Source organism: Chlorocebus sabaeus, chromosome 17, assembly GCF_047675955.1.
Source record: "Chlorocebus sabaeus isolate Y175 chromosome 17, mChlSab1.0.hap1, whole genome shotgun sequence".
Taxonomy (NCBI): Eukaryota; Metazoa; Chordata; class Mammalia; order Primates; family Cercopithecidae; genus Chlorocebus; species Chlorocebus sabaeus.
In genome coordinates, this window is record NC_132920.1 from 31,513,094 (window position 1) to 31,539,261 (window position 26,168).

General features: G+C 45.3%; 1 protein-coding gene across 13 annotated transcripts; it reads right to left on the reverse strand.

Annotated features, from left to right (window-relative positions):
• Positions 1-12,560: 12,560 nt before the first annotated feature.
• Positions 12,561-25,163, reverse strand: LOC103221792 (saoe class I histocompatibility antigen, A alpha chain-like). Of its 13 annotated transcripts, none has more exons than XM_073005857.1 (9): positions 25,058-25,163; positions 24,672-24,899; positions 24,150-24,425; positions 23,279-23,554; positions 23,048-23,164; positions 22,585-22,736; positions 20,961-22,201; positions 20,349-20,499; positions 12,561-20,000 (listed from the first exon to the last, which is right to left on the reverse strand). In XM_073005857.1, exons 2-7 carry the CDS (start codon positions 24,799-24,801, stop codon positions 22,136-22,138), a joined length of 1,017 nt encoding a protein of 338 aa, XP_072861958.1. In that variant the 5' UTR covers positions 24,802-24,899; positions 25,058-25,163; the 3' UTR covers positions 12,561-20,000; positions 20,349-20,499; positions 20,961-22,135. The 13 variants fall into 13 exon arrangements, with proteins under 13 accessions (XP_072861958.1, XP_072861956.1, XP_072861955.1 ...); XM_073005855.1 differs by lacking the exon at positions 25,058-25,163 and adding an exon at positions 22,433-22,479 and having other exon boundaries at positions 22,585-22,617; positions 24,672-24,921; XM_073005854.1 differs by lacking the exon at positions 25,058-25,163 and adding an exon at positions 22,433-22,479 and having other exon boundaries at positions 20,961-22,270; positions 22,585-22,617; positions 24,672-24,921.
• Between the last annotated feature and the right edge of the window lie 1,005 nt (positions 25,164-26,168).

Below are 26,168 nucleotides of genomic sequence, written 5' to 3' on the forward strand. Positions count from 1 at the left end.
ATCTAGTCTCAGGTGTTCTACTATAGTGGTGTAATTTAAACCAGGGGTCCCTAACCTCCCGGCTGCAGACTGGTACAGGTTCCTGGCCCAGGAGGAACCAGACCGCACAGCAGGAGGTGAGGGGTGGGCGAGAGAACATGAGCATGACCACCAGAGTTCCGCCTCCTGTCAGATCAGTGGCAGAATTAGATTCTCATAGAAGCACAAACCCTACTGTGACCTCTGCATGCGAGAGATCTAGGTTGCATGCTCCTTATGAAACGCTAATGCCTGATCATCTCAGGTGGAACAGTTTCATCTCAAAACCACTCCCCTCCACCCCCGACTGGTCCATGGAAAAATTGTCTTCCATGAAACCGGTCCCTTGTGCCCAAAAGGCTGGGGACTGCTAATTTAAGCTGCAACGATAATAAACTGCAATACTGAGTGTGAAAGGAAAATAAAATTTCAGGATACCAAATTCACTATACCAAAGGGAAAAGTTAAGTTTGGAAACTGAGTGATGGAAAGACTGTGTGGTATATGATGAGGTTTCTCTTCAAATAACCCAATCAATCTTATTATTTAATTCATAGTGCCCCCCTTTTTTTCCCTTTCCCTCCTTTTTGTCCTTTTTGCCTTTGTTAGATGCCCAGGCACGCCACAGTACCAGGCGTTATCAGTACCTTCTCACATTCCTTTCCTTATTTGGAAAGAGGACTAACGTTCTAGCTCATTACAGACACCCCTTCCCATTTCCTCTCCGCTTTCTTTTACATGTCCACCTTATCTAAAAAAATCAAATGTGTAGCCAACTGGGATTAGTTTAGATTGTATGACCCAACCCCAACCAATGGGGAAAGCGTACAGGGGCAGGACTTGCATCAGGAATAAAGGCTCCCATGCCCCTTTGTTCAGGTGTGCTTTCATGGCGACTGGCCAAGAAGACACCCCTCTGCGCAGAAGTAAAATTGCTTTGCTAAGAATCCTTTGTTCGAGTGTTCAATTTCCTTAGGATTTTGAGCGTTATTCCTAACAGTTCTGGCACCCAACTTTGGGGATGGAATATTCTCCTTTGGGAAGGGAGCCTTCGGGCATCCCACCCAGGGGGATGCGTCCTACTATCTAGTTATGGTGGCCCTAGGGTGAAGGAGATAAGGGCCCACCCGTTGTGACGAACAAATCTGGATTCTCAGCAAAGCAGGGAGGAGAGGCTTGCAAGACTGCAGCAATAAGAGTACCAGGTAATTCTTGTGCATGGAATAAGGTAGGAAACTTCACGAAGGCCACTAAGTATTTCCTGGGTGGTCGAGATAAATTGGAGGCTGAGAGTGTGTGAATGGAACTAAGTAGTATTGTGGTTGTGTAGCGTGAGTGAGTCTTCTTCGCCGTCTGTTGCTGCCATCTATCTGCTAGAGGCAGGAACAGAGTAGACAAAGAGGAAGGGGGAGGGTAGAAATCCCAAACAGGTGGGGTCGGAGCCTTTTCCCAAAGCCTCAGTAAGCCTCCAGGAAGGGGGAGGGTAGAAATCTCTAACAGGAGGGGTTGGACCCCCCCATAAGGCCTAAGATGGGAAATGTTTCAAGTAAGACAGGAAAATCAAAGAGTCTAGAGAGTGATGAAAGTCTTTCTGGTAGCCCCTTGGGGGTTTATGCCAAAGTATTGGAAAGATAGTAAGAGAACCAAGTATAAACGAAAATAGCAGATGATAAAATATTGTTGCTTTATTTGGGTTCGAGAACCCATCCTTAAACCCTCACTTTTCTGGCCAAAATTTGGGTCTAATGAGGAGCAGATTTTTCAGCTCTTCATGGAACATATTATTGATAGGAGCCCTGTCTCCCAGGAAAAAAATCGGTTGCGCCCTCTGCTGGCAGCAGGGACTAGGTCTCCTTTACCTTTTAGACTTCGGAGGGAGAAAGAAGCCAACCCTTCTGAAAGAGAAAAAGTTCCCGTGCCTGGACAACCTACACCTACTAACACGTGGGATCTTCTAAATCATCTTCCTTCATTCAGCGCCCCGGATCCCACCCCTCCGGTTCCCGTCTCAGGTTCCTCCCCTGTTTGGGTCACTCTTCCAGCTGCCCCAGGCTGTGCTGTCCCTCCGGCTGTGATTTCGGGTTACTCCCCAGCCATTTCAGGCAGCATCCCAGCCTGTTCTATTCCCCCAGCTGCTGCTGTGGATCCCTTCTCTGCTTGTGGTGCTTCTGCTCATATTGCTCCCCCTCCTTATAATCCCAACTCTGCAGAATTACTGTCTTGTGAGCCTGCCCCCTCCCAACCTACTAAGTATCCCTCTTTAAAGAGGCTTCAACGTGAAATAGAGCGACGTAAAAAGGATATTCAGAACTTTCCATTTCCCTCCACACCCAAAGAGCCAGATCCAACTTTCTTTCCTTTAAGAGAGGTACCACAAGGCTGAGGGACTATTGGCTTTGTAAGCTCTCCCTTGACTAGTTCAGAGGTCCAGAATTTCAAAAAGGAGCTTAAGCCATTACTAGATGACCCTTACGGAGTAGCAGATCAAATTGATCAATTTTTAGGGCCTCAGATATACACTTGGGCCGAGTTGGCATCCATCTTGGGCATCCTCTTTTCAGGGGAAGAACGAAGTATGATTCGGAGGGCTGCTATGGCGGTTTGGGAATGCGAGCACCCTCCCAGTCAAAATGTTGTTCCTCCTGCGGACTATAAATTTCCCACCCGAGACCCCCAGTGGGACAACAACAATGCAAATCACTGGGAAAACATGCAGGATCTAAGGGAGATGATAATAAAAGGAATTTGAGAATCAGTAGCCCAACTCGAAATCTTTCTAAAGCATTTGATATTCAATAGGAAAAAGATGAGGAACCCTCTAGATTCTTAGATTGAGGGAACAAAGGAGACTGTACGGAGGCCTTGATCTGGAAAAATCCCTTGGACAGGGAATGTTAAAACTTCACTTTGTTGCTAAAAGTTGGCCAGACATTTCAAGAAAATTACAAAAAATAGAAAATTGGGAGGACCGTCCCCTGAGTGAACTGCTTAGGGAGGTTCAAAAGGTATATGTCAGAAGAGATGAGGAGAAGCAAAAACAAAACACAAAATTTACGTTATCTACCTTCCAGCAGACAGCTCCAAATCCATATACCTCTAAGCAGGGCTTCCAAGGAGCCAGAGATTATAAGGGGCCTAGACCAGTCTTGAGAGGACCCAAGCCTCCATCTGGAGGGCTGAGGACCTCAACTCATAAGCCCCCTAAGGGGTATGGGGGGCAAGCGCAGAGAATGCTAAGACTGAGAAGGGAGAGGGACAAGATAGATGTTACTGATGTGGAAGAACAGGCCACTTCAAGAGGGAGTGTCCTGAACTAGAGAGAGAGAGAGACTCTCACACTCAGGACTTTTGAAGAACAATGGGGGAGTCAAGGGCGCCACCTCTTTTATTTTAAGTCCCACCAGAAGCCCTTGACATATTTGGAGATGGGACCTAAACATGAATTTATCACCTTTTTAGTTGATTCAGGGGCTTCGCGCTCCTCTGTTTCCCACCACCTGGTCTCACCTGCTCTTCAGAAGAACTTTTAGTCTCTGGGGTAAAAGGAGAAGGATTTAAGGCAAATATTTTAGAAAGCACAGAAGTCAGATATCAAGATCAACTTACTCATATTTGATTTTTATTAATCTCTGAAACAGGAACTAATTTATTAGGGAGGGACTTAAGGTTAGGCCTAGGCCTTCAAGTGGGCCCTAAAGGATTCCTCACTTCACTACATTTACTCACTGCTGTGCATGAGAAATATATTCATCCTGATGTCTGGTCAAAAGAAGCAAATAGAGGGAGACTCCAAATCCTTCCAATACATATCAAACTAAAAACTTTTGGGGAAATAGTAAGGAGAAAGCAATACCCCATTCCAGACGGCAGAGTAGGGTTAAAGCCTGTAACTGAGGGTCTCGTTAAAGATAGGCTTCTTGAACCCTGTGTGTCTCCTCACAATACCCCAATTCTGCCTGTCAAGAAATCAGATGGGTTGCATAGATTGGTGCAAGACCTTAGAGCTGTTAATCAAATAGTCCAGACCACTCACCCCATTGTTCCTAACCCTTACACCATTCTTAGAAAAATTCCATGTGATCATCAGTGGTTTACAGTGATAGACTTGAAGGATGCCTTCTGGGCATGCCCCTTGGCTGAGGATAGCTGAGACATATTTGCTTTTGAGTGGGAAGACCCCTATACAGGGTGGAGACAGCAATATCGATGGACAGTCTTACCCCAGGGTTTCACAGATTCCCCCAATGTCTTTGGTAAGATCCTAGAACAAGTACTAGAGAAAGTTACAGTCCCTAAACAAATATGTCTACTTCAGTACATGGATGATCTTCTAATATCTGGTAAAGACATAAAAGAAGTAGGTGACTTCTCTATACACATTCTCAATCACTTGCAATGTGAGAGGTTGTGGGTCTCAAAATGGAGACTTCAATATGTAGGACCTGAAGTTAAATACTTAGGCTACCTAATCAGTGCAGGTAAACAAAAAAAGGACCTGAAAGAGTGGAGGGAATTGTTTCCCTACCCCTGCTTCAAACTAAACAAGAACTCAGGAAATTTTTAGGACTAACTGGATATTGTCATTTATGGATTGATTCATATGCATTAGAAAGTAAACTTCTATATGAGAAGCTTGCCCAGTAGAAGCCTGATCGTCTCTTGTGGACTTCCCAGGAAATCCAGCAAACTGAGGAATTAAAAGAGATGCTCATAACCGCCCCTGTTCGAGCTCTACTCTTCCTAGAAAAGCCATTTCACCTTTTAGTTAATATAAATAATGGGTTAGCCCTAGGAGTGCTCACTCAAGAACATGGAGGTTGCCAACCACCCATGGCCTTCTTGTCAAAGGTCTTAGACCCAGTCACTCATGGGTGGCCCCAATGTATCCAACACATCACAGCTGCAGCAGTATTAGTCGAAGAAAGTAAGAAGTTAACCTTTGGAGGAAAGTTAACAGTAAGCACGCCCCACCAAGTTAGAACTATATTAAATTAGAAAGCAGGGAGGTGGATCACTGACTCCAGAATTTTAAAATATGAGGCTATCTTACTAGAACAAGATGATTTAATATTAACTACTGATAATTCACTTAATCCAGCAGGCTTTTTAATGGGGGATTCAAACTTAAAATGAGAGCATGCATGTTTAGATCTGATTGATTACCATACAAAAGTTTGACCAGACTTAGGAGAAACTCCCTTCAAGACAGGGCAGCACTTATTCAGAGATAGGTACTCCTGGATGATTGAAGGGAAAAGACATAATGGGTATTCAGTAATTGATAGAAAGACACTTGAAGAAGTAGAATCAGGAAGGTGGCCTAATAATTGGTCTGCCCAAACGTGTGAACTGTTTGCACTCAGCCAAGCTTTAGGACATTTACAAAACAAAGAAGGAACTATTTATACTGCCTTTGGGGTGGCACACATATACGGGAAAATTTGGAGAGAGAAGGGTCTTATCAGTAGTACAGGCCACGATTTAGTTCATAGAGAACTGATTGCTCATGTCCTCAACAATCTCCAATTGCTGGAAGAGATAGCTATTGTACGTGTCCCAGGGCACCAAAGGGACTTGTCTTTCACAAGTCGGGGAAATAATCTTGCAGATCAAATAGCAAAACAAGTTGCCATTTCTTCTAAAACGTCTGTTTTTCATTTAACTCCATGCCTTCCTTCTCCTACTGCAAGCCCCATTTTCTCTTCCATTGAAAAAGAGAAGTTGATAAAAATCGGAGCTGAAGAGAAGGCGGAAGGGAAATGGATATCACCAGATCAGAGGGAGATGTCAAAACTTCTCATAAGGGAGGTCTTGTCTCAATTACATCGAGGAACACACTGGGGACCCCAAGCAATGTGCGATGCAGTTATCTGGGTTTATGGGTGTACAGGAATTTATACCCTGGCCAAACAAGTTACAGATAGTTGCTTAATATGTTTAAAAAAAAAAAAAAAAAAAAAAAACCTAATAAATAGGTTCCGAGGAAATCACCCCTTGGAGGAAGATATCCAGGGCGAAACCATTTCAAAGTGTTCAGATCAATTACACTGAAATGCCTCCAACTGGTCATTTAAAATACTTATTAGTAATAGTAGACCACTTTACCCACTGGATAGAGGCAAACCCATTCTCATGTGCAACTCCCAGTAATGTAGTTAAAGCATTAACTAAAAACATCATACCCAGATTTAGACTAGAAGAAAATATTGATTCAGATAATGGAACCCATTTCACTGTGTATGTCATTAAGAAGTTAGCCCAGGTACTAGATACAATTCGAGAATACCATACCCCTTGACATTCATCCTCCTCAGGAAGAGTAGAGTGGATGAATCAGATTCTAAAAAACCACTTAACTAAGTTAGTTTTAGAAACTCGATTGCCATGGACTAAATATCTTCCTATTGCTTTGTTAAGAATCCAGACTGCCCCTCGGAGAGATATTGGCCTCTCCCCTTGTGAAATGCTCTATGGAATGCCCTACTTACACTCCACTGCTGACATCCCTATGTTTGAAACAAAGGATCAGTTCCTCAAAAATTATGTACTTGGTCTATGCTGTACCTTCTCTTCCCTTAAAACTAAAGGTCTCCTAGCACAGGCGCTGCCCCTGGAGTTTCCAGCACAGCAGCATTAGCTTGGAGACCACGTTCTCATCAAAGGGTGGAAGGAAGGGAAGCTTGAATCAGCCTGGGAAGGACCCTACCTAGTGCTCCTAACTACTGAGACTGCAGTCTGGACAGTGGAAAGAGGATGGACTCATCGCACCCAAGTCAAGAAGGCACCACCACCTCCAGAATCATGGACTGTCACTCCAGGGCCAACCCCCACCAAACTAACTCTGAAAAGAGCTTAGGGCAGGGCACAGTGGCTCACGCCTGTAATCCCAGCACTTTGGGAGGCCGAGGCAGGTAGATCATGAGGTCAGGAGATCAAGACCATCCTGGCTAACATGGTGAAACCCCGTCTGTACTAAAAATACAAAAAAATTAGCCAGGCATGCTGGAGGGCACCTGCAGTCCCAGCTACTCTGGAAGATGAGGCAGGAGAATGTCATGAACCCGGGAGGCGGGGCTGGCAGTGAGCCAAGATCACGCCACTGCAGTCCAGCCTGGACTACAGAGTGAGACTCCATCTCAAAAAAAAAAAAAAAAAAAAGAGCTTAATAATCACTTGTTTATTATCTTTTTTCTTTTCAACAGAAGGTCACCTTGTCATCAATGTAACTCAGGCTAGTCATCCTTTAACCCTTCAGTTCGACGCCTGTTCAGTCATCCCATGTGGAGACGAGCAAGCTCAAAGGAGGCTATCCCATGTTGATAAGTATCTATGTCCATACTGCAAAGAATCAAGCAAGTGTAAGTACGGAGCTTTAAAAAGTCCTTGTGGTGACTGGGCAGATGTTTGGTGAACTACTAAGTACAAAAGGTGGACAGCCAAGCCCTCTGCTTCAAATAAGTTATGGGGACTGAAACAAAAACTCCAACTAGTCCATGGTCCCACCCCACCAAATTGTAAGCCATTACATTGTAACCCCTTGTTGCTGATTATAAATAATCCCCGGACAATGGCCCCAGATCCCTCTATATTCAAACGGTATGGGTTAGGAGCAGACACTGAAGGACAGGATCCTATAGGAATCTTCTCCCTCAGGTTAGTTAAAACACTGATTAACACTAATAAAGGAGTTCAGACCCAAAGTTCCGGAGACACATGGAACCCAACGCTCTCCCTACATATAGCGAGTCCAACATCCTCCTCCCATCTCCAGAATGACCCAACCAAGGACACAATTGTGGAGGTAGAAACTTAAGGCAAACTATAGCTCTAGAGACAGGATACCAAGATGCAAATATTGGCTGGAATGGATTAAATATTCTTTTCACATTTTAAACAAAAGTGAATGTTACCCTTGTGTGCACAGTAGATCAGAGGCCCAGATTGTCCCCTTCCCACTTGGATGGTCTTCCAACTGACTGAGCATGGGCGGTATGGTCACTCTCTTCCAAAACTCCTTAGCCTGGGGCAACAAATCATGTCAAGCTCTTTCTTTGCTGTTCCCGGAAGTTCAACACCCTGTGGGTCAGCCCCTGAGGACCATTCAGCATCCATCTCCCAATGCCAATTTTACTTCGTGTCTCTCACGATAGGGAGAAAACTTGGTGTTCCTGGGATCTTTAACGGGATGCAGTGAGCTTAAGCCCTTCCAAGAGCTTATCCATCAGTCTGCCCTTAGCCATCCTCGAGGAGATGTGTGGTGGTATTGTGGTGCACCAATACTGGACACTCTGCCAAGTGACTGTAGTGGAATTTGTGCTCTAATTCAATTGGCCATCCCTTTCACCCCAGCATTTCATCAACCAGAAAAGGTAAGAACCAAACATCATCAAACAAAAGAGGCCTCCCATGGGTCCTTCGATTCTCATGTTTATATAGATGCCATTAGGGTCCCAAGAGGAATGCCAAATGAATTTAAGGCCCGAAATCAAATAATTGCCAGATTTGAATCTGCATTCTTCTAGTGGTTAACTGTAAATAAAAATGTGAATTAGATAAATTATATTTATTACATTCAGCAATGATTTATTAATTATACTAGAGATGCTATTAAAGGAATAGGTGAACAATTACGACCTACCAGCCAAATGGCCTGGGAAAACAGGATAGCATTAGACATGACACTAGCAAAATAAGGTAGAGTTTTTGTCATGATCACGACCCAATGCTGTACTTACATCCCTAATAATACTGCTACCAGAGGGACCATAACTAAAGCGTTACAGTGTCTTACTGCCCTATCAAATGAGTGAGCTAAAAATTCTGGACTAAATGATCCCTTCACAAATTTAATGGAAAAATTGGTTCAGTAGATGGAAGGGACTTATGTCCTCAATCCTTATCTCTCTGGCCATTGGATTAGCATTTCTTATTCTCGTAGGATGCTGCATCATACCCTGTGCCTGAGGATTAATACAAAGACTTACTGAAACAGCTCTCACTAAAACCTCTTACGATCCTCCTCCCCAATTCAAATAAGCTTTTCCTTCTAGAAGACCAAGTAGAACCAAATTATACTAGAAAAATTTGAAGAGAAAGAGTTATTTAAAAAAAAAAAAAAAAGGAAGTGGGGAAAGCTGCGGGTTATGATGAGGTTTCTCTTCAAATAACCCAATCAATCTTTTATTCTTTAATTCATAGCACCCCCTTTTTTTCCCTTTTTCTCCTTTTTTTCTTCTTTTTGTCTTTGTTGATGCCTAGGCACACCACAGTACCAGGCGTTATCAATACCAGCTCACATTCCTTTCCTCATCTGGAAAGAGGACTAACTTTCTAGCTCATTACAGACATCTCTTCCCCTTTCCTCTCCGCTTTCTTTTACATGCCCGTCTTATCTTAAAAAAATCAGATGTTTAGCCAACTGGGATTAGTTTAGATTGTACGACTCGACCCCAGCCAACGGGGAAAGGGCATGGGGCAGGACTTGCATCAGGAATAAAGGCTCTCGTGTGCCCTTATTCAGGTGTGCTTTCATGGCAACTGGCCAAGGAGGCACCCCTCTGCAAAGAGGTAAAATTGCTTTACTAAGAATCCTTTGTTCGAGTGTTCAATTTCCTTAGGATTTTGAGCGTTATTCCTAACAACTGCCTTTCTTTTGTTCCTAAACAAATAACTGCAAAGATAGAAGACCACATATCTCCCCAGATGGCCTCCCTCAAGAATTGCTCACAAGATAATTCCTTGTGGGCCCCAACATCTTTACTCTAAAACTGAGTTTTGTTTAATTTCACTCTGCCAATGTAAATTAACAGCTTATCTTCACAGGTACAAGACAAAGACAAGACTAGAAATCATCCCTCCATCTACCTGGAGACAAACGCATATTTGACTTCTCTACCCAACATTTACTTTATCGTATGTAAAATGCAGATTTACTGAGCATAAGATGAAAGCATAGTTGACTGTTCCTTTTTCCTCTCCTGCCTGCTCTTTCTTCTGTAAATATTGCAGTCCTCAAAACCCTCTTAGGAAAAAGCATGGGCCATAGATGGTACAACAATTTGTGTCTCTTCTTCCAAGGTTAATCTTCAGCTCGACAAAATAAACTTCTAAATCGATTGAGACCTGTCTCAGATGTTTTTTAGTTTACATGACTATAGCAACTTCCTGAGTTCTTTGAGTTAGTTTAAGAATTATCAATCCTTGAGAGATGAGAGACCCCTGACTTTGCAGTCATGACAGACAGAAGTGCAGGTAACCTGGGACCTGATACTTGTGACTTGCATCTAAAGTGAGGACAGTTTTGTGGGACTGAGCCCTTAAACCTGTGGAGCCTGAGGTGAACTCCAGGTAGTTAGTGTCAGAATTGAGTCGAATTGTAGGACTCCCAGCTGCTGTTAGAGAATCGGAAAGTTATTTGGGTGGAGGAAAACCCCATCATAGAAAGAAACTTAGAGTAAGAGTAAGCAAGTACACCTCTACCTTCTTTGGTCCCAGAGGAAAAGATAAACAAAACGTAAGCATTTATTTCATGTCCCTAACTCTGCTAAACACAGGTGTTCAACCAGCTAAACCAGCTGTTCATTGTCCAGACGTGGAGTGGCCCTACCTCTAACCTAGAAGTTAAGATTTTCTTTTAGGCCTCTGAGAGGATCACATAAAAACCAATAAATGTTAGAGATTCTCTCCCCAGAAATATTTCCACACACAAGATAATACAAATATTAATATAAAACATCAATGTGGACCTAGATCCTCTGAGATCTTAAAAACCTGGGTGTTTTAATCCTAGTAAGAGACAATGCTGAGGGAAGATGTTTGAATAATCACTTCACCATCACACAATGCCACTCCAATAATCTAGACTATAAACTGGGATAGACAAAAACTTGATGTAAATACTTTCAAGGGAATGGGTGGAAATATATTATTTCTTAGTCACTGGTTCATTCAGCCACTCTGCATGCCTGCCAGGTACCAGATAAATTTCTTGTCTTAGATCACTGCTCAAGAATTAAAATTTGTCATTCTTTTCCCACCCCTCACACTCCAGCACTTGAACCCTCTTATTACATCAGAATTCCACACTGTTGATGAAAAGAGTCAAATTCTGTAACATATTTGAAGAGATTTATTCTAAGCCAAATATGAGTGACCACAGCCCATGACACAGCCCTCAGGAGACCCTGAGAACATGTACTCAAGATGGTTGGGGCAAAGGTTGGTTTTATACATTTTAGGAAGACATGAGACATTAATCAAATACACTTAAGATATACATTGGTTTGGTCCAGAAAAACAGGACAACTTGAATCAGGGTTGGGGGTGGGGAGCGTCTAGGTTTTAGGTAGATTTTAAAATGTTCTGATTGGCAATTAGCTGTTATCAATAGAAAGGAACGTCTGGGTTACGATAAGAGGTTGTGGAGACAAAATTTTCTCATGCAGATGATGCCTCCAGGTGGCAGGTTTCAGAGAGATTAGATTGTAAATGTTTCTTATCATACTTAAGGTCTGTGTTGATGTTAAATGCTGGTCAGCTTTTCCTGAATTCCAAAAGGGAAGAGGACATACATAATGAGGAATGTTTGATGCCTGCTTCCCATCATGGCCTGAATCAGTCTTTCTGGTTAAATTTTGAGTGCTGCAGGTGAGGATGGTGTCCATTAAGATGTTTGGGGTTGGGTCGGGGGTCTTTGAAGTTTATTTTTGGTTGAAGACACTTAGAGTCTTGAAAGGAGATAGAAACCACCTCCCTCCCTGGAACAGGACTATAATCCAGTCACCCCGGTAGTTGGTCATGGACATGAGGCTTAGGCTCCACCAGCCAGACGACCACCTGCGGGACCCTGACCCAGGATGAGGCCGTGACTGTGCAGAATGCATTTTAGTAAAGATGGCTGAGTGACAGTGGTGATGTCCAGTTGCCAGGTGCAGCAGTGACATCTGTCCTAGCCTCAGGGTCCAGTGTCCAGCACCAGGGTGTCAGAGGTGTGAGCAGTGGCATCTGTGCTCAGCAGCAGGGGCAGTTGTTACTAGGAGGGACCTGACCTAGGGTAGACTGTGGAATCTGTTCCTGGCTGTGCAGTTTCAAGCCTGCTTCTGTGGCCTTCCCCATAATAAAATTATCTCCCAATACCATATATACTACTTTATGTATAAATTAGAAAAATTTGGTTTCTGTGTTTGCTCCAAGAAGTGAGGTAACAATCTGTGGACCAGTGTCAGACAGCAGCATTCAGGGGTTTCTTTGTGCAGAGCTGACAGCCACATCTTGAATCATCTACCTGGCCTCCACTCCATAGTGCAGAGAATAATAAGGACATCACATCTTCCCTTTTCTTTCTGAGGGGAAAACCCACTTTTAAACAGGGTTTCAAAACCCACCCAATGAACCCACCCTGGGCACTCTCTGATCACTCATATCAGTGGTTCCCACTCTGGCTGATCAACAGGATTGCTAGTGGAGGCTCAGGAAATACTCAGGCCACTCCCCCAGAACCCCCTGGATCAGAGTATTATGCACAAGACTCAGAAAATGCTTACCTAACAAGCCTTACAGGTGAGGCTGATGCACAGGCATTGGGATCCTGGTGTTCTTGCTACTCCAAGTGTGATCTGGAGACCAGCAGCATGAGCTCCAGCCTTGTCACAAATCCAGAATCTCTTGCTCCACTCCAGACTTCCTGGATCTTAGCCTCATGTCCAGGTGATTCCTGTGCACAGTAAAGTCTGGGACTCTTTAGTCTATGTGCCTTCTAAACTTGGTGTTCAGAACTGTGCAGTCTGCTCTGAGTGTGGCCTGATCAGATCCCTTAGCACTGGAGGTCCAGGGCCCAGTTCTTGCACTCATTCTCTTCTACAGGCAGTCACTTCCTTGGTGCCCTCATCCATGCTTGAGGTTTTAAGTATCATTTATAAGTTGTGACCTCCCTAATCGAGTCCTCCAGCCCAGTCCTTTCTCCTAAACTCCAAATTTGTCTGTCCAGCTGCCACCCCAGCTCCCTCACCTGCGTGACTGGTAGACATCTCCTCCACTGAATGCCTGCAAAGCCCCCTCCTCAAATAAGCGCCTGCCAGAGTCTCCCCATCTCCGCTGACAGCAGCTCCACCCTTCTACTCACTCAGTTTAAAACTATGGGGGTCCTTGATTCCTCTTTCTTACACCACAGATATAGTCCATTAGCAAATGCTGCGAAGTCCATCTTCAAATGCATCCAGAATCTGCTCACATCCCATGATTTCCCCTGCTCACAACCCAGTCAAGGCAACCGACATTTCCAGCCTGGAATACTGCACTCGCTTCCTACTGTTTTCCCTTCTGCCTCCCTCGTCCCTCGCCTCTCAATTCTCTTGTCAGTACAACATTCAGACAGATCCTTTAAAAAAAAAAAAAAAATACCTTAAGTTCTGGGGTAGATGTGCAGAATGTGCAGGTTTGTCACATAGGTATACATGTGCCATGGTGGTTTGCTGCACCCATTAACTCATCATCTACATTAGGTATTTCTCCTAATGCTATCCCTCCCCTAAGCCCCCACTCCACAACCGGCCCCAGTATAGTGTCCATGCGTTCTCATTGTTCAACTCACTTATGAGTGACAACATGCAGTGTTTCGTTTTCCATTCTTATGTTAGTTTTCTGAGAATGATGGTTTCAACTTCATCAATGTCCCTCCAAAGGATATGAACTCATCCTTTTCTATGGCTGCATAGTACTCCATGGTGTGTATGTGCCACATTTTCTTTATTCAGTCTATCATTGATGGGTATCTGGGTTGGTTCACGTGTTTGTTATTGTGAACAGTGCCACAATAAACATGCATGTGCATGTGTCTTTATAGCAACATGATTTATAATGCTTTGGGTATATACCCAGTAATGAGATTGCTGGGTTAAATGGTATTTCTAGTTCTAGATCCCTGAGGAATGGCCACACTGACTTCCACAATGGTTGAACTAATTTACACTCCCACCAACAGTGTAAAAGTGTTCCTATTTCTCCACATACTCTCCAGCATCTGTTATTTCCTGACTTTTCAATGATCACCATTCTAACTGGTGTGAGATGGTATCTCATTGTGGTTTTAATTTGCATTTCTCTAATGACCAGTGATGATGAACATTTTTTCATATGCTTGTTGGCTACATAAATGTCTTCTTTTGAGGAGTGTCTGTTCATATCCTTCACCCATTTTTTGATGGGGTTATTTGTTTTTTCTTGTCAATTTGTTTAAGTTCTTTGTAGATTCTGGATATTAGCCCTTTGTCAGACGGATAGATTGCAAAAATTTTCTCCCACTCTGTAGGTTGCCTGTTCACTCTGATGATACTTTCTTTTGCTGTGCAGAAGTTCTTTAGTTTAATTAGATCCCATTTGTCTATTTTGGCTTTTGTTGCCATTGCTTTTGGTGTTTTAGTCATGAGATCTTTGCCCATGCCTGTGTCCTAAATGGTATTGCCTAGGTTTTCTTCTAGGGCTTTTATGGTTTTTAGGTCTTACATTTAAGTCTTTAATCCATCTTGAATTAATTTTTTGTATAAGGTGTAAGGAAGGGATCCAGTGTCAGCTTTCTCCATATGGGTAGCCAGTTTTCCCAGCACCATTTATTAAATAGGGAATCCTTTCCCCATTGCTTGTTTTTGTCAAGTTTGTCAAAGATCAGATGGTTGTAGATATGTGATGTTATTTCTGAGGCCTCTGTTATGTTCCATAGGTCTATATATCTGTTTTGGTACCAGTATCATGCTGTTTTTGTTACTGAAGCCTTGTAAGATAGTTTGAAGTCAGGTAACATGATGCCTCCAGCTTTGTTCTTTTTGCTTAGGATGGTCTTGGCTATGTGGGCTCTTTTTGGTTCCATAGGAAATTTAAAGTAGTTTTTTCCCAACTCGGTGAAGAAAGTCAATGGTAGCTTGATGGGGATAGCATTGAATCTATAAATTACTTTTGGCAGTATGGCCATTTTCACAATGTTGGTTCTTCCTATCCATGAGCATGGAATGTTATTCCATTTGTTTGTGTCCTCTCTTATTTCTTTGGGCAGTGGTTTGTAGTTCTCCTTGAAGAGGTCCTTCACAACCCTTGTTAAGTTGTATTCCTAGGTATTTTATTCTCTTTGTAACAACTGTGAATGGGAATTCACTCATGATTTGGCTCTCTGTTTGTCTGCTATTGGTGTATAGGGATGTTTGTGATTTTTGCACATTGATTTTGTATCCTGAGATTTTGCTGAAGTTGCTTATCAGCTCAAGGAGATTTTGAGCTGAGACGATGGGGTTTTCTAAATACACAATTGTGTCATCTGCAAACAGAGACAATTTGACTTCCTCTTTTCTAATTGAATACCCTTTATTTCTTTCTCTTGCCTGATTGCCCTGGCCAGAACTTCCAATACTATGTTAAATAGGAGTGGTGAGAGAGGACATCCTTGTCTCATGCCGCTTTTCAAAGGGAATGCTTCCAGTTTTTGCCCATTCAGTATGATATTGGCTGTGTGTTTGTCATAAATAGCTCTTATTATTTTGAGATATTATTTTGAGATAGGTTCCATCAATACCTATTTTATTGCCAGGCGTGGTGGCTCAAGCCTGTAATCCCAGCACTTTGGGAGGCCGAGATGGGTGGATCACGAGGTCAGGAGTTCGAGACCATCCTGGCTAACACGGTGAAACCCTATGTCTACTAAAAAAAAAAAAAAAAAATACCTATTTTATTGAGAGTTTTTAGCATGAAGTGCTGTTCAATTTTGTCAAAGGCGTTTTCTGCATCTATTGAGATAATCATGTGGTTTTTGTCATTGTTTCTGTTTATGCGATGGATAATGTTTATTGATTTGCATATGTTAAACCAGCCTTGTATCCCAGGGATGAAGCCGACTTGATAATGGTGGATAAGCTTTTTGATATGCTGCAGGATTCAATTTGCCAGTATTTTATTGGGGATTTTCGCATCAGTGTTCATCAGGGATATTGGCCTGAAATTTTCTTTTTTGTTGTGTCTCTGCCAGGTTTTGGTATGAGGATGATGCTGGCCTCATAAAATGAATTAGGGAGGATTCCCTCTTTTTCTATGGTTTGGAGCAGTTTCAAAAGGAATAGTACCAGCTCTTCTTTGTACCCTGGTAGAATTCAACTGTGAATTCATCTGGTCCTGGACTTTTTTTGGTTGGTAGGCTATTAATTGCTGCCTCAATTTCAGAACTTTTTATTGGTCTATTCAGGGATTCGACTTCTTCCTGGTTTAGTCTTGGGAGGGTGTATGTGTCCAAGAATTTATCCATTTCTTCTAGATTTTCTGGTTTATTTGTGTAGAGGTGTTCATAGCATTCTCTGATGGTAGTTGTATTTCTGTGGGATCTGTGGTGATATCACCTTTATCATTTTTTATTGCGTCTATTTGATTCTTCTCTCTTTTCTTCTTTATTAATCTGGCTAGTGGTCTATTTTGATGATCTTTTCAAAAAACTACCTCCTAGATTTACTGATTTTTTTGAAGGTTTTTTTTGTGTCTCCATCTCTTTCAATTCTGCTCTGATCTTAGTTATTTATTATCTTCTGCTAGCTTTTGAATTTATTTGCTCTTGCTTTTCTTGTTCTTTTAATTGTAATGTTAGGGTGTTAATTTTAGATCTTTCCTGCTTTCTCTTGTGCGCATTTATTGCTATAAGTTTCCCTCTACACACTGCTTTAAATGTGTCCCAGGGATTCTGGTATGTTGTGTCTTTGTTCTCATTGGTTTCAAAGAACATCTTTATTTCTACCTTCACTTCATTATTTACCCAGTAGTCATTTAGGAGCAGGTTGTTCAGTTTCATGTAGTTGTGCAGTTTCTATTGAGTTTCTTAATCCTGAGTTCTGATTTGATTGCACTGTGGTCTGAGAGACTGTTTGTTATGATTTTCATTCTTCTGCATTTGCTAAGGAGTGTTTTATTTCCAATTATGTGGTCAATTTTAGAATAAGTGCAATGTGGTGCTGAGAAGAACATATATTCTGTTGATTTGGGATGGAGAGTTCTGTAGATGTCCATTAGGTCCATTTGGTCCAGAGCTGAGTTCCAGTCCTGGATATCCTTGTTAATTTTCTGTCTTGTTGATCTGTCTAATACTGACAGATAATATTGGGTGTTAAAGCCTCCCACTATTATTGTGTGGGAGTCTAAGTCTCTTTGTAGGTCTCTTACAACTTGCTTTATGAATCTGGGTGCTCCTGTATTGGATGCATATATATTTAGGACAGTTAGCTCTTCTTGTTGCATCGATCCCTTTCCCATTATGTAATGCCCTTCTTTGTCTTGTTTGATCTTGGTTGGTTTAAAGTCCATTTTATCAGAGACTAGGATTGCAACCCCTGCTTTTTTTTTGCTTTCCATTTTCTTGGTAAATATTCCTCCATCCCTTTATTTTGAGCCTGTGTGTGTCTTCTCACGTGAGATGGGTCTCCTGAACACAGCACACCAATGAGTCTTGACTCTTTATCCAATTTGCCAGTCTGTGTCTTTTCATTGGGGCATTTAGCCTGTTTACATTTAAAGTTAATATTGTTATGTGTGAATTTGATCCTGCCATTATAATGTTGTTGGTTATTTTGCCCATTAGTTGATGCAGTTTCTTCATAGCATCAATGGTCTTTACAATTTGGTATGTTTTTGCAGTGGCTATTATTACCAGTTGTTCCTTTCCATGCATAGTGCTTCCTTCAAGAGCTCTTGTAAGGCAGGCCTGGTGGTGACAAAATCTCTCAGCATTTACTTGTCTATAAAGGATTTTATTTCTCTTTCACTTATGAAGCTTAGTTTGGCTGGATAGGAAATTCAGAACTGAAAATTCTTTTCTTTAAGAATGCTGAATATTGGTCCCCACTCTGTTCTGGCTTGTAGGGTTTCTGCTGAGAGATCCACTGTTAGTCTGATGGGCTTCCCTTTGTGGGTAACCTGAGCCTTCTTTCTGGCTGCCCTTTACATTTTTTCCCTCATTTCAACCTTGGTGAATCTGACGATTATGTGTCTTGGAGTTGCTCTTCTTGAGGACTATCTTTGTAGTGCTCTCTGTATTTCCTGAATTTGAATGTTCACCTGTCTTGCTAGACTGGGGAGGTTCGCCTGGATAATATCCTGAAGAGTGTTTTCAACCTTGGTTCCATTCTCCCCATCACTTTCAGGTACACCAATCAAATGTAGATTTGATCTTTTCACATAATCCCATATTTCTTGGAGGCTTTGTTCATTTCTTTTCACTCTTTTTTATCTAATCTTGTCTTTTTGCTTTATTTCATTGAGTTGATCTTCAGTCTCTGATATCCGTTCTTCTGCTTGATCGATTCAGCTATTGATACTTGTGTATGCTTCAGAAAGTTCTCGTGCTATGTTTTTCAGCTCCATCAGGTCATTTATGTTCCTCTCTAAGCTGGTTATTCTAGTTAGCATTCATCTAGCCTTTTTTCAAGGTTCTCACCTTCCTAGCATTGGGTTAGAACATGCTCCTTTAGCTTGGAGGAGTTTGTTATTACCTGCCTTCTAAAGCCTACTTCTGTCACCTCGTCAAACTCATTCTCTGTCCAGTTTTGTTCCCTTGCTGGCAAGGAGTTGTGATCCTTTGGAGGAGAGGAGGTGTTCGGGTTTTTGAAATTTTCAGCCTTTTTGCGCTGGTTTCTCCCCATCTCTGTGGATTTATCTACCTTTGGTCTTTGAAGTTGGTGACCTTCAGATGGGGTCTCTGAGTGGATGTCCTTTTTGTTGACACTGATGCTATTCCTTTCTGTTTGTTGGTTTTCCTTCTAACAGGCCCCTCTGCTGCAGGTTTGCTGGAGTTTGCCGGAGTTCCACTCCAGACCCTGTTTGCCTGGGTATCACTGGTGGAGGCTGCAGAACAGCAAAGATTGCTACCTGTTTCTTCCTCTGGAAGCTTCGTACCAGAGGGGCACCCACCAGAGGCCAGTCAGAGCTCTCCTGTATGAGATGTCTATCTGCCCCTACAGGGAGGTGTCTCCCAGTCAGGATACACAGTGGTCAGGGACCCACTTGAGGAGGCAGTCTGTCCCTTATCAGAGCTTGAACACTGTGTTGGGAAATCTGCTGCTCTCTTCAGAGTTGCCAGGCAGGGATGTTTAAGTCTGGTGAAGCTGCGCCTACAACTGCCCCTTCCCCCGGGTGCTCTGTCCCAGGGAGGTGGGGGTTTTATCAATAAGTCCCTGACTGGGGCTGTTGCCTTGTTTTCAGAGATGGACTGCCCAGAGAGGAGAGGCAGTCTGGCCATAGCAGTCTTGCTGAGCTGTGGTGGGCTCCAACCAGTTTGAACTTCCCAGTGGCTTTGTTTACACTGTGAGGGTAAAACCGCCTACTCAAGTCTCAGCAATGATGGACGCCCTCCCCCTACGAAGCTCAAGTGTCTCAGGTCAAGCTCAGACTGCTGTGCTGGCCACGAGAATTTCAAGCCAATGGATCTTAGTTTGCTGGGTTCTGTGTGGGTGGGACCCACCAAACCAGATCACTTGGCTCCCTGGCTTCAGCCCCTTTTCCAGGGTAGTGAACAATTCTTTCTCATTGGCATCCCAGGCGCCACTGGGGTATGAAAAGAATCTCCTGTGGCTAGCTCAGTGTCTGTTCAAACAGCCGCCCAGTTTTGTGCTGGAAATCCAGGGCCCTGGTGGTGTAGAAACCAGAGGGAATCTCCTGGTCTGCAGGTTGCAAAGACCATGGGAAAAGCACAGTATCTGTCCCAGAGTACACAGTACAGTCCCTAATGGCTTCCCTTGGCTAGGAGATGGAGTTCCCCAACCCCTTGTGCTTGCTGGGTGAGTCAACATCCCACCCTGCTTTGGCTCACCGTCCTTGGGCTGCACCCACTGTCCAACCAGTTCCAGTGAGATGAACCAGGTACCTCAGTTGGAAATGTAGAAATCATCCACCTTCTGCGTCAATCTCACTGGGAGCTGGAATCCAGAGCTGTTCCTATTTGGCCATCTTGCCAGCAATCCAGAGAGATCCTTTTAAAAGAGAAGTTGTACCATGTCCCGCTTCTGCTCAAAACTATCCTCTAACTCCCATCTCACTTAGAGCAAAAATCAGATCCTTCACCACACCCTCCAGGCCCACCTGCTCTGGCCACAGTTCTGCCTTCATCTCAGTTTCTCTCTGTCCAGCCCTCCTGACCTCCTTGCTCTTTTTGGAACACAGACACCTTCCTGCCATAGTGCATTTCCACTGGAGGTTCCCCTGTCTGGAAAGAACTTCCCCAGACATCCTCACGGATAACTCATGTCCCTCAAATCTTTCCTCAAAGGTCACCTTTGCAATAAGGCCACACTGTACAACAGCCACCTTGGATCACTTACCCGAAGACACTTGCTACCTTCTAGCATCTTTCTTCCTTACTCTGCTCATAGTGTATCTATCCTCTGCTTCTTCCCACTGGAACACAGGCTCCACAAGGCCAAAGATTTTTCTGATTTCAGTTATGTTCCCCAGATGCAAAACCACTCTGTCCTATGTTTGTCAGACAACAAAGGTCAGTGGAATGAATGATCACTGTAGCACACCTCCCTGTTCTAAAGACAATAGCTTTATTAACATAGCTTCAGGCCAAATGCTGTTTTGTGACAGCTACAGCACAAGGTTCCCTCACACTGACATTCGGGATGGCCTGTGCTTTTCTCAACAGGGCTGCTTGTGCCCTCCCCACACCAACCCCCCCCCCACCAACACCCCTCCCCCAACACACACACACACACATACACACACACTGTAGCACATAATCAGGTTTCTCTCTTCAGGAAAGAAAAAATCTAGACTATGGATCCAATTTTACAAACACATGTAACTCTAAATTAGACTCTGCTTTATAGATTCATGAGTTTGGATTGGAGCCAGCACCAAGATTACCGGAACCAGGGCAGGGAGAGAGGGTAGGAGGGCAGAGTAGAATAGCAGTTCCACCAGAAACATACCTAAGATGAAAAATTATGGGATCCCTCCTCTCCGCTAATTCCAGAAACTGGTTCCTTTAAAAAGGTTGGGTGCAGCAACATGGACGGAAATGGAGGACATTAGGTTAAGTAAAGTAAGCCAGGCACAGAAAGACAAATATCACTCCGTCCTATATGTGGGAGCTACAAAAATTGATCTCAACAAAGTAGTGAATAGAATGGTGGTTACCCAAGGCTGGGAGGGCAGTAGGGAAGCAGGGGTTGATGAGAGGTTGGTTAATGGGTACAACAGTCAGATAGAAGGACTATGACCTAGTATTCAGTAGCATAATAGGGAAACAATAGTTAACAATAATATATTGTATATTTCAAAATAATTAGAAGAGAAGATTTAGAATGTTCCCAACACAAAGAAATGATAAATGTTTGAAGAGATGGATATCCTAGTTACTCAGATTTGATGATTACGCATCACATGCTTGTATCAAAATATCATACGTACCCCACAAATATGTACAACTGTTATGCATCCATAAAAATAGAAAATTCATAAAAAATAAAATAGAAATGTTAAAGAAAAGATGGAAAATACAATCTAGGAAAGAGGACTATTAGGAGGGCAGGAGCTGAATGGGTCTCAAAATTTGTCTCTCAATAGCACAGTGACTCCTGTGTGCAGAGGCCACCCTGGGCCATGTCTGAGTTTCTGTGACCACAGCTCCCGCAGGACAAGTTTCCACTGAAGGGACAAGGACAATGGAGCAGTGAAGGTGACCCAGCTGAGGACTGACCCCATAAAGCCCATGATGGACTCAACACCAACTGGGCACAGGCCCCGTCCACACTCAGCTCCCCACAGCCTTCTCCAGTCCCCACCTGCAACAGACTCTGCATAGAAAACAGGTGGATTCTGGAAGGTTCTCAGGTCTTTAATTCCTCTCTCTAATTTTAGGCATCGTCTCCTTTAATCCACCAACCTCTCATGGCAAGAATTTGAGGAAACAAATTTATATTCAGATTCTTATTTTCACTAGCCAAGTAACAGGTTGCAGCTCAGTGCACCACGAAGTTAAGACAGAGATGCAGACATCCAGCCCCACCTCTCTGGAACAGGAAAGATGACTGGGGAAGGAATGCAGGTCAGCGTGGATACGAGGGTCACGGTGGACACGGGGGTGGGCTGTCTCTCCACCTCCTCACATTGTGCTAACAGGGACGCAGACACATTCAGATGCCTTTGCAGAAAGAGATGCCAGAGGATCCTGAAGTCACAAAGGGGAGGCATGAGGAAATCCCATCATCTTAGTACCACAAAAAGCAGCTGTCTCAGGCTACAGAAAAAAATAGTCATGAACAAATTCAGGTCAGTCATGGTAAGTAGTGACACTGAACAGCCCACCACACACTCAAAATATCCCAGTCAAAGGATCCCCATAACCCAGTCCTTTCCCCTCTGCCCCACCCCCACCCACTTCAGATCCCCAGGGTCTCACCTTTACAATCCCTGAGAGACACATCAGAGCCCTGGGCACCATTGCTCCTTGGGGTAGAACAAAAACAGCAGCTGGTCAGAGCCCACAGGAGACGTGGGACAGGAGGAATTATGGGGTGGGTGAGCTCCTCCACATCCCAGTCTCCAACTTACACGCAGCCTGACAGTAGCTCCCTCCTTTTCCACCTGGGGGAAGAAAATGTCCTGTGAGGGGCCAGGAGGAAGGCAGGGCCATGAGGTCCTGGAGAAAACCCCTAGTCTTGGACTCCAGGGAAGTTTCCAGAAATGTGACTGCAGACCCAGGGCTGGATCAGGAAACATGAGGAAAGTGGGTGTGGGTTCTGGACAAACTGCCCTCCTGAGGTCTGTCCTCAGCAGGGACCTCCCCCGACCTGTGACTGCTGGGATCAGGTCCCCATCACCACAATCATCAAGGTGATACTCTTGTCACAGGTGCTTCATAAAGAGTAGGTATTGGCACATAGGGCCCAGGCTAGGTAGGCCTGTGTGTGTGGATGGTACTTCCCAGTAACGAGGCAGGACACGCCTCTACCTGAGGCTTGAAACACCCAGTGGGACAAGAAAACTCAGGCCCCACTCCTCTCCCCTTCCCTACCTGAGCTTTTCTTCCTCCACATCACAGAAGTGACCACAGCTCCAGTGACCACAGCTCCAAGGACAATCAGGCCAGCAACAATGGCTACGATGAGGATGACGGGCTGGGAAGACTGCTCTGGGAAAGGAAGGGAAGGTGAGAGGTCCTGACCCCCAGGGCTCAGCCCTGACCCTGCAGAAGGGCTCCTGCTTTCCCTGAGAAGAGACATGACCCCCCAGTCCCCCTCCTTACCCCATCTCAGGGTGAGGGGCTCCAGGAACCCCTCATGCTGCACATGGCACATGTATTTCTGCTCCTCTCCAGAAGGCACCACCACAGCTGCCCACTTCTGGAAGGTTCCATCCCCTGCCGGCCTGGTCTCCACAAGCTGCGTGTCCTGAGTTTGGTCCTCCCCATCCCACTGCCAGGTCAGTGTAATCTCCACAGGGTAGAAGCCCAGAGCCCAGCACCTCAGGATGGCCTCATGATCAGAGACGGGGTGGTGGGTCACGTGTGTCTTTGGGGGTTCTGAGGGGAAGAGTCAGAAAATTCAGGCACTTTGCACCTCTCATGGGACACCCCAGCAGTGCCCATGTGACTATCCTGAGAATGGACAGGACACCTGGGGTGGGGAAGGGAGCACAGAATTCAGACACCAGCCTGGAAACAGGCACCTGGAACAAGCTCCTATTACTTAGAAAGTTTTAGGCTCTGAGGGAGGAACAGCGACTTCTGGTCCTGACCTGAGTGGAGGCCGAGGGACTCAGAAGAGCTGGAATCAGACTCCTACACACACTGAGTGTGAGGCAGAGAACAAGGCCTGAGAGATAAAGTAACGGTGCCCAAGGCTGCTGCAGGGGTCAAAGGGGACTGCTGATCAGTATTCCAGGGATTGTCTTCCCTCCATTCCCTCAGAGACTTCATCCCTTAATTGTCCCAGAGAGCAGGTGGGCCCTCAGAGTCACTCTCTGGTACAGGATCCGGAAACCTAGGAGGATTCTTCCCACTCAGGAGCAGAGGGAGGGCGATATTCTAGCTTTGTTCCCGTTTTCCTCCTCTCCTGGCGTGAGGCCAGCCTAGGAGATCTACAAGAGATGGTGAGGCGCCCTGTGGCCCCCGGTACCCGCGCGCTGCAGCGTCTCCTTCCCGTTCTCCAGGTATCTGCGGAGCCACTCCAGGCACCTGTCCTCCAGGTAGGCTCTCACCCTCTCCGCCTCACGGGTCACCTCCCACTTGCGCAGGGAGATCTGAGCCGTGGTGTCCGCTGCGGTCCAGGAGCGCAGGTCCTCGTTCAGGGCGAGGTAATCCTTGCCATCGTAGGCGAACTGGTCGGACCCGCGGAGGAAGGGCCCATCTGGCCCCAGGTCGCAGCCGTACATCTTCTGGACGGTGTGAGGCCCTGGCCCCGCCCCCGCGGTCAGCCCCGCCCACCGAGCCCCGCCCCGCCCCGACCAACCCACAGGGATTTGGGCCCAAACCGAAAATGAAACCGGGTGAAGGCGCCTGGGGCTCTCCTGGGTCGAGGATCTGGGCCAGTCCCGCAGTCTCGGGGTGGATCGCGGACCTGGAGACTCGGGGACGACCCGGGCCATCCGTTGGGGATGGAGAGGGGTCGTGACCTGCGCCCCGCGCCGGGCTCACTCACCGGCCTCGCTTGGGTTGCAGCCGCGGAGCAGGGTCCGCAGGTTCACTTGGAAATTCTCTGCGTGGGTCTTGGCGCCCCGTGTCTCCCGCCCCCAACACTCCGGCTCCACCCACGGCGCCAGCGGCTCCATCCTCGGAATCGCCGCGTCGCTGTCGAATCGCACGAACTGCGTGTCGTCCACGTAGGCCACGTAGATGAACTGGGGCTCCCCGCGGCCGGGCCGGGACACTGAGGTGCCGAAATGCCTCATGGAGTGGGAGCCTGTGCGGGAGGGGCTGAGACCCGCCCGACCCTCCCCCCGGCGCGGCTCCCCGAGTCCTGCACCCCGCCGGGCGGCCCCTCGCTCCTCCCCGCAAAGGCCGTTTCCCTCCCGACCCCACACTCACCTGCCCAGGTCTCGGTCAGGGCCAGCGCCCCCGAGAGCAGCAGGAAGAGGGTTCGGGGCGCCAAGATCCCATCCTTGGCGTCTGTGGAGACTCTGAGTCGGCGTGGGTCTGCGGGAACTTTAAAACCGGGAACCGTGGCGACGCTGATTGGCTGCTCTCGAAACCCGACACCCAATGGGAGTGAGCACTGGCGCCGTGTCATCAGTATCCGGGAAAAAGGACCTGACAGGTTAGGAGAGGGAGAAGAGAGACGCTGGGGAGTTGCGGAATCCCCAAGGCTGAGCCTCGCCACCCCAGACACCGCCCTCGGGACCTGAAACCTAGAGAGCCAAGCTCCAGGGCCCTGGAACTTTGCTCTTACCCTGCCTCTTTTGTATCAAGCGCTCTATCTCAATGTCTCTCCGTTTCTTGGCCCAGGAGTTCTCTGAGAAACCAGGCAGAAACCTTCGGCATGTGCCCAGGCCCTCTCCCTTCACTTTTCATCCCAGAATCCCTGTCCCTGAACTAGACTTTCTGCCTCCCACTCCTTACCTGTCCCCCAGGACTCTTCTAGAAGAAAACTCACCCCAGGGAGCTTGGTGCCAGAGAGTGAGCTTGTCCTGGGAATGGAGGTGCAAAGACAGGGGTTGTTTTTTGTTTAAATCTGAAAAAGGTGTGCCTGAGCCCACGAGATAGAATAGAGACCAGTTTCCATTTTGTTTATTAGCTACAGTGAGTAGCAGAATCTTGGTAACCCCTGAATTATCAGGAAGCTAATCTGTAAAAAATGTGACTTTGTCATTACAACTGGACACACAAGGCTCCTAAGTTTTCCTCTTTCAGACTATATATCTGTGACTCTGGCTTGTATTTTAAAATTACCTTTATTTCATAGCCCTGAGTTTCTGTGTGAGTCCAGGACATCTCCTCAATACAAAGTAGCATAATGTGTTACTGTATGTTGCAACCAGGAGCTAGTACATTCATTCACCTCACAGTTGCAAGCACTGAATGCAGTCACAATGCCCCTCATCAGTGCTCAGGCACTGCCTGTTTTTAGAAAGTAACCACATCTAAGTGGTGTGCATATTTCATAGGAACACTTAGTATTTTTTTAAACCTGATTAAAAAG

Coding starts and splice junctions, on each gene's coding strand:
- LOC103221792 (XM_073005848.1), bottom strand. CDS start 24,921: ATGAGGCATTTCGGCACCTCAGTGTCCCGGCCCGGCCGCGGGGAGCCC. Junction 24,426..24,671: donor CTGCAACCCAAGCGAGGCCG/GTGAGTGAGCCC, acceptor GGGCGGGGCCAG/GGCCTCACACCGTCCAGAAG. Junction 22,202..22,584: donor GAGCTACTGTCAGGCTGCGT/GTAAGTTGGAGA, acceptor TTGTGACTTCAG/GATCCTCTGGCATCTCTTTC.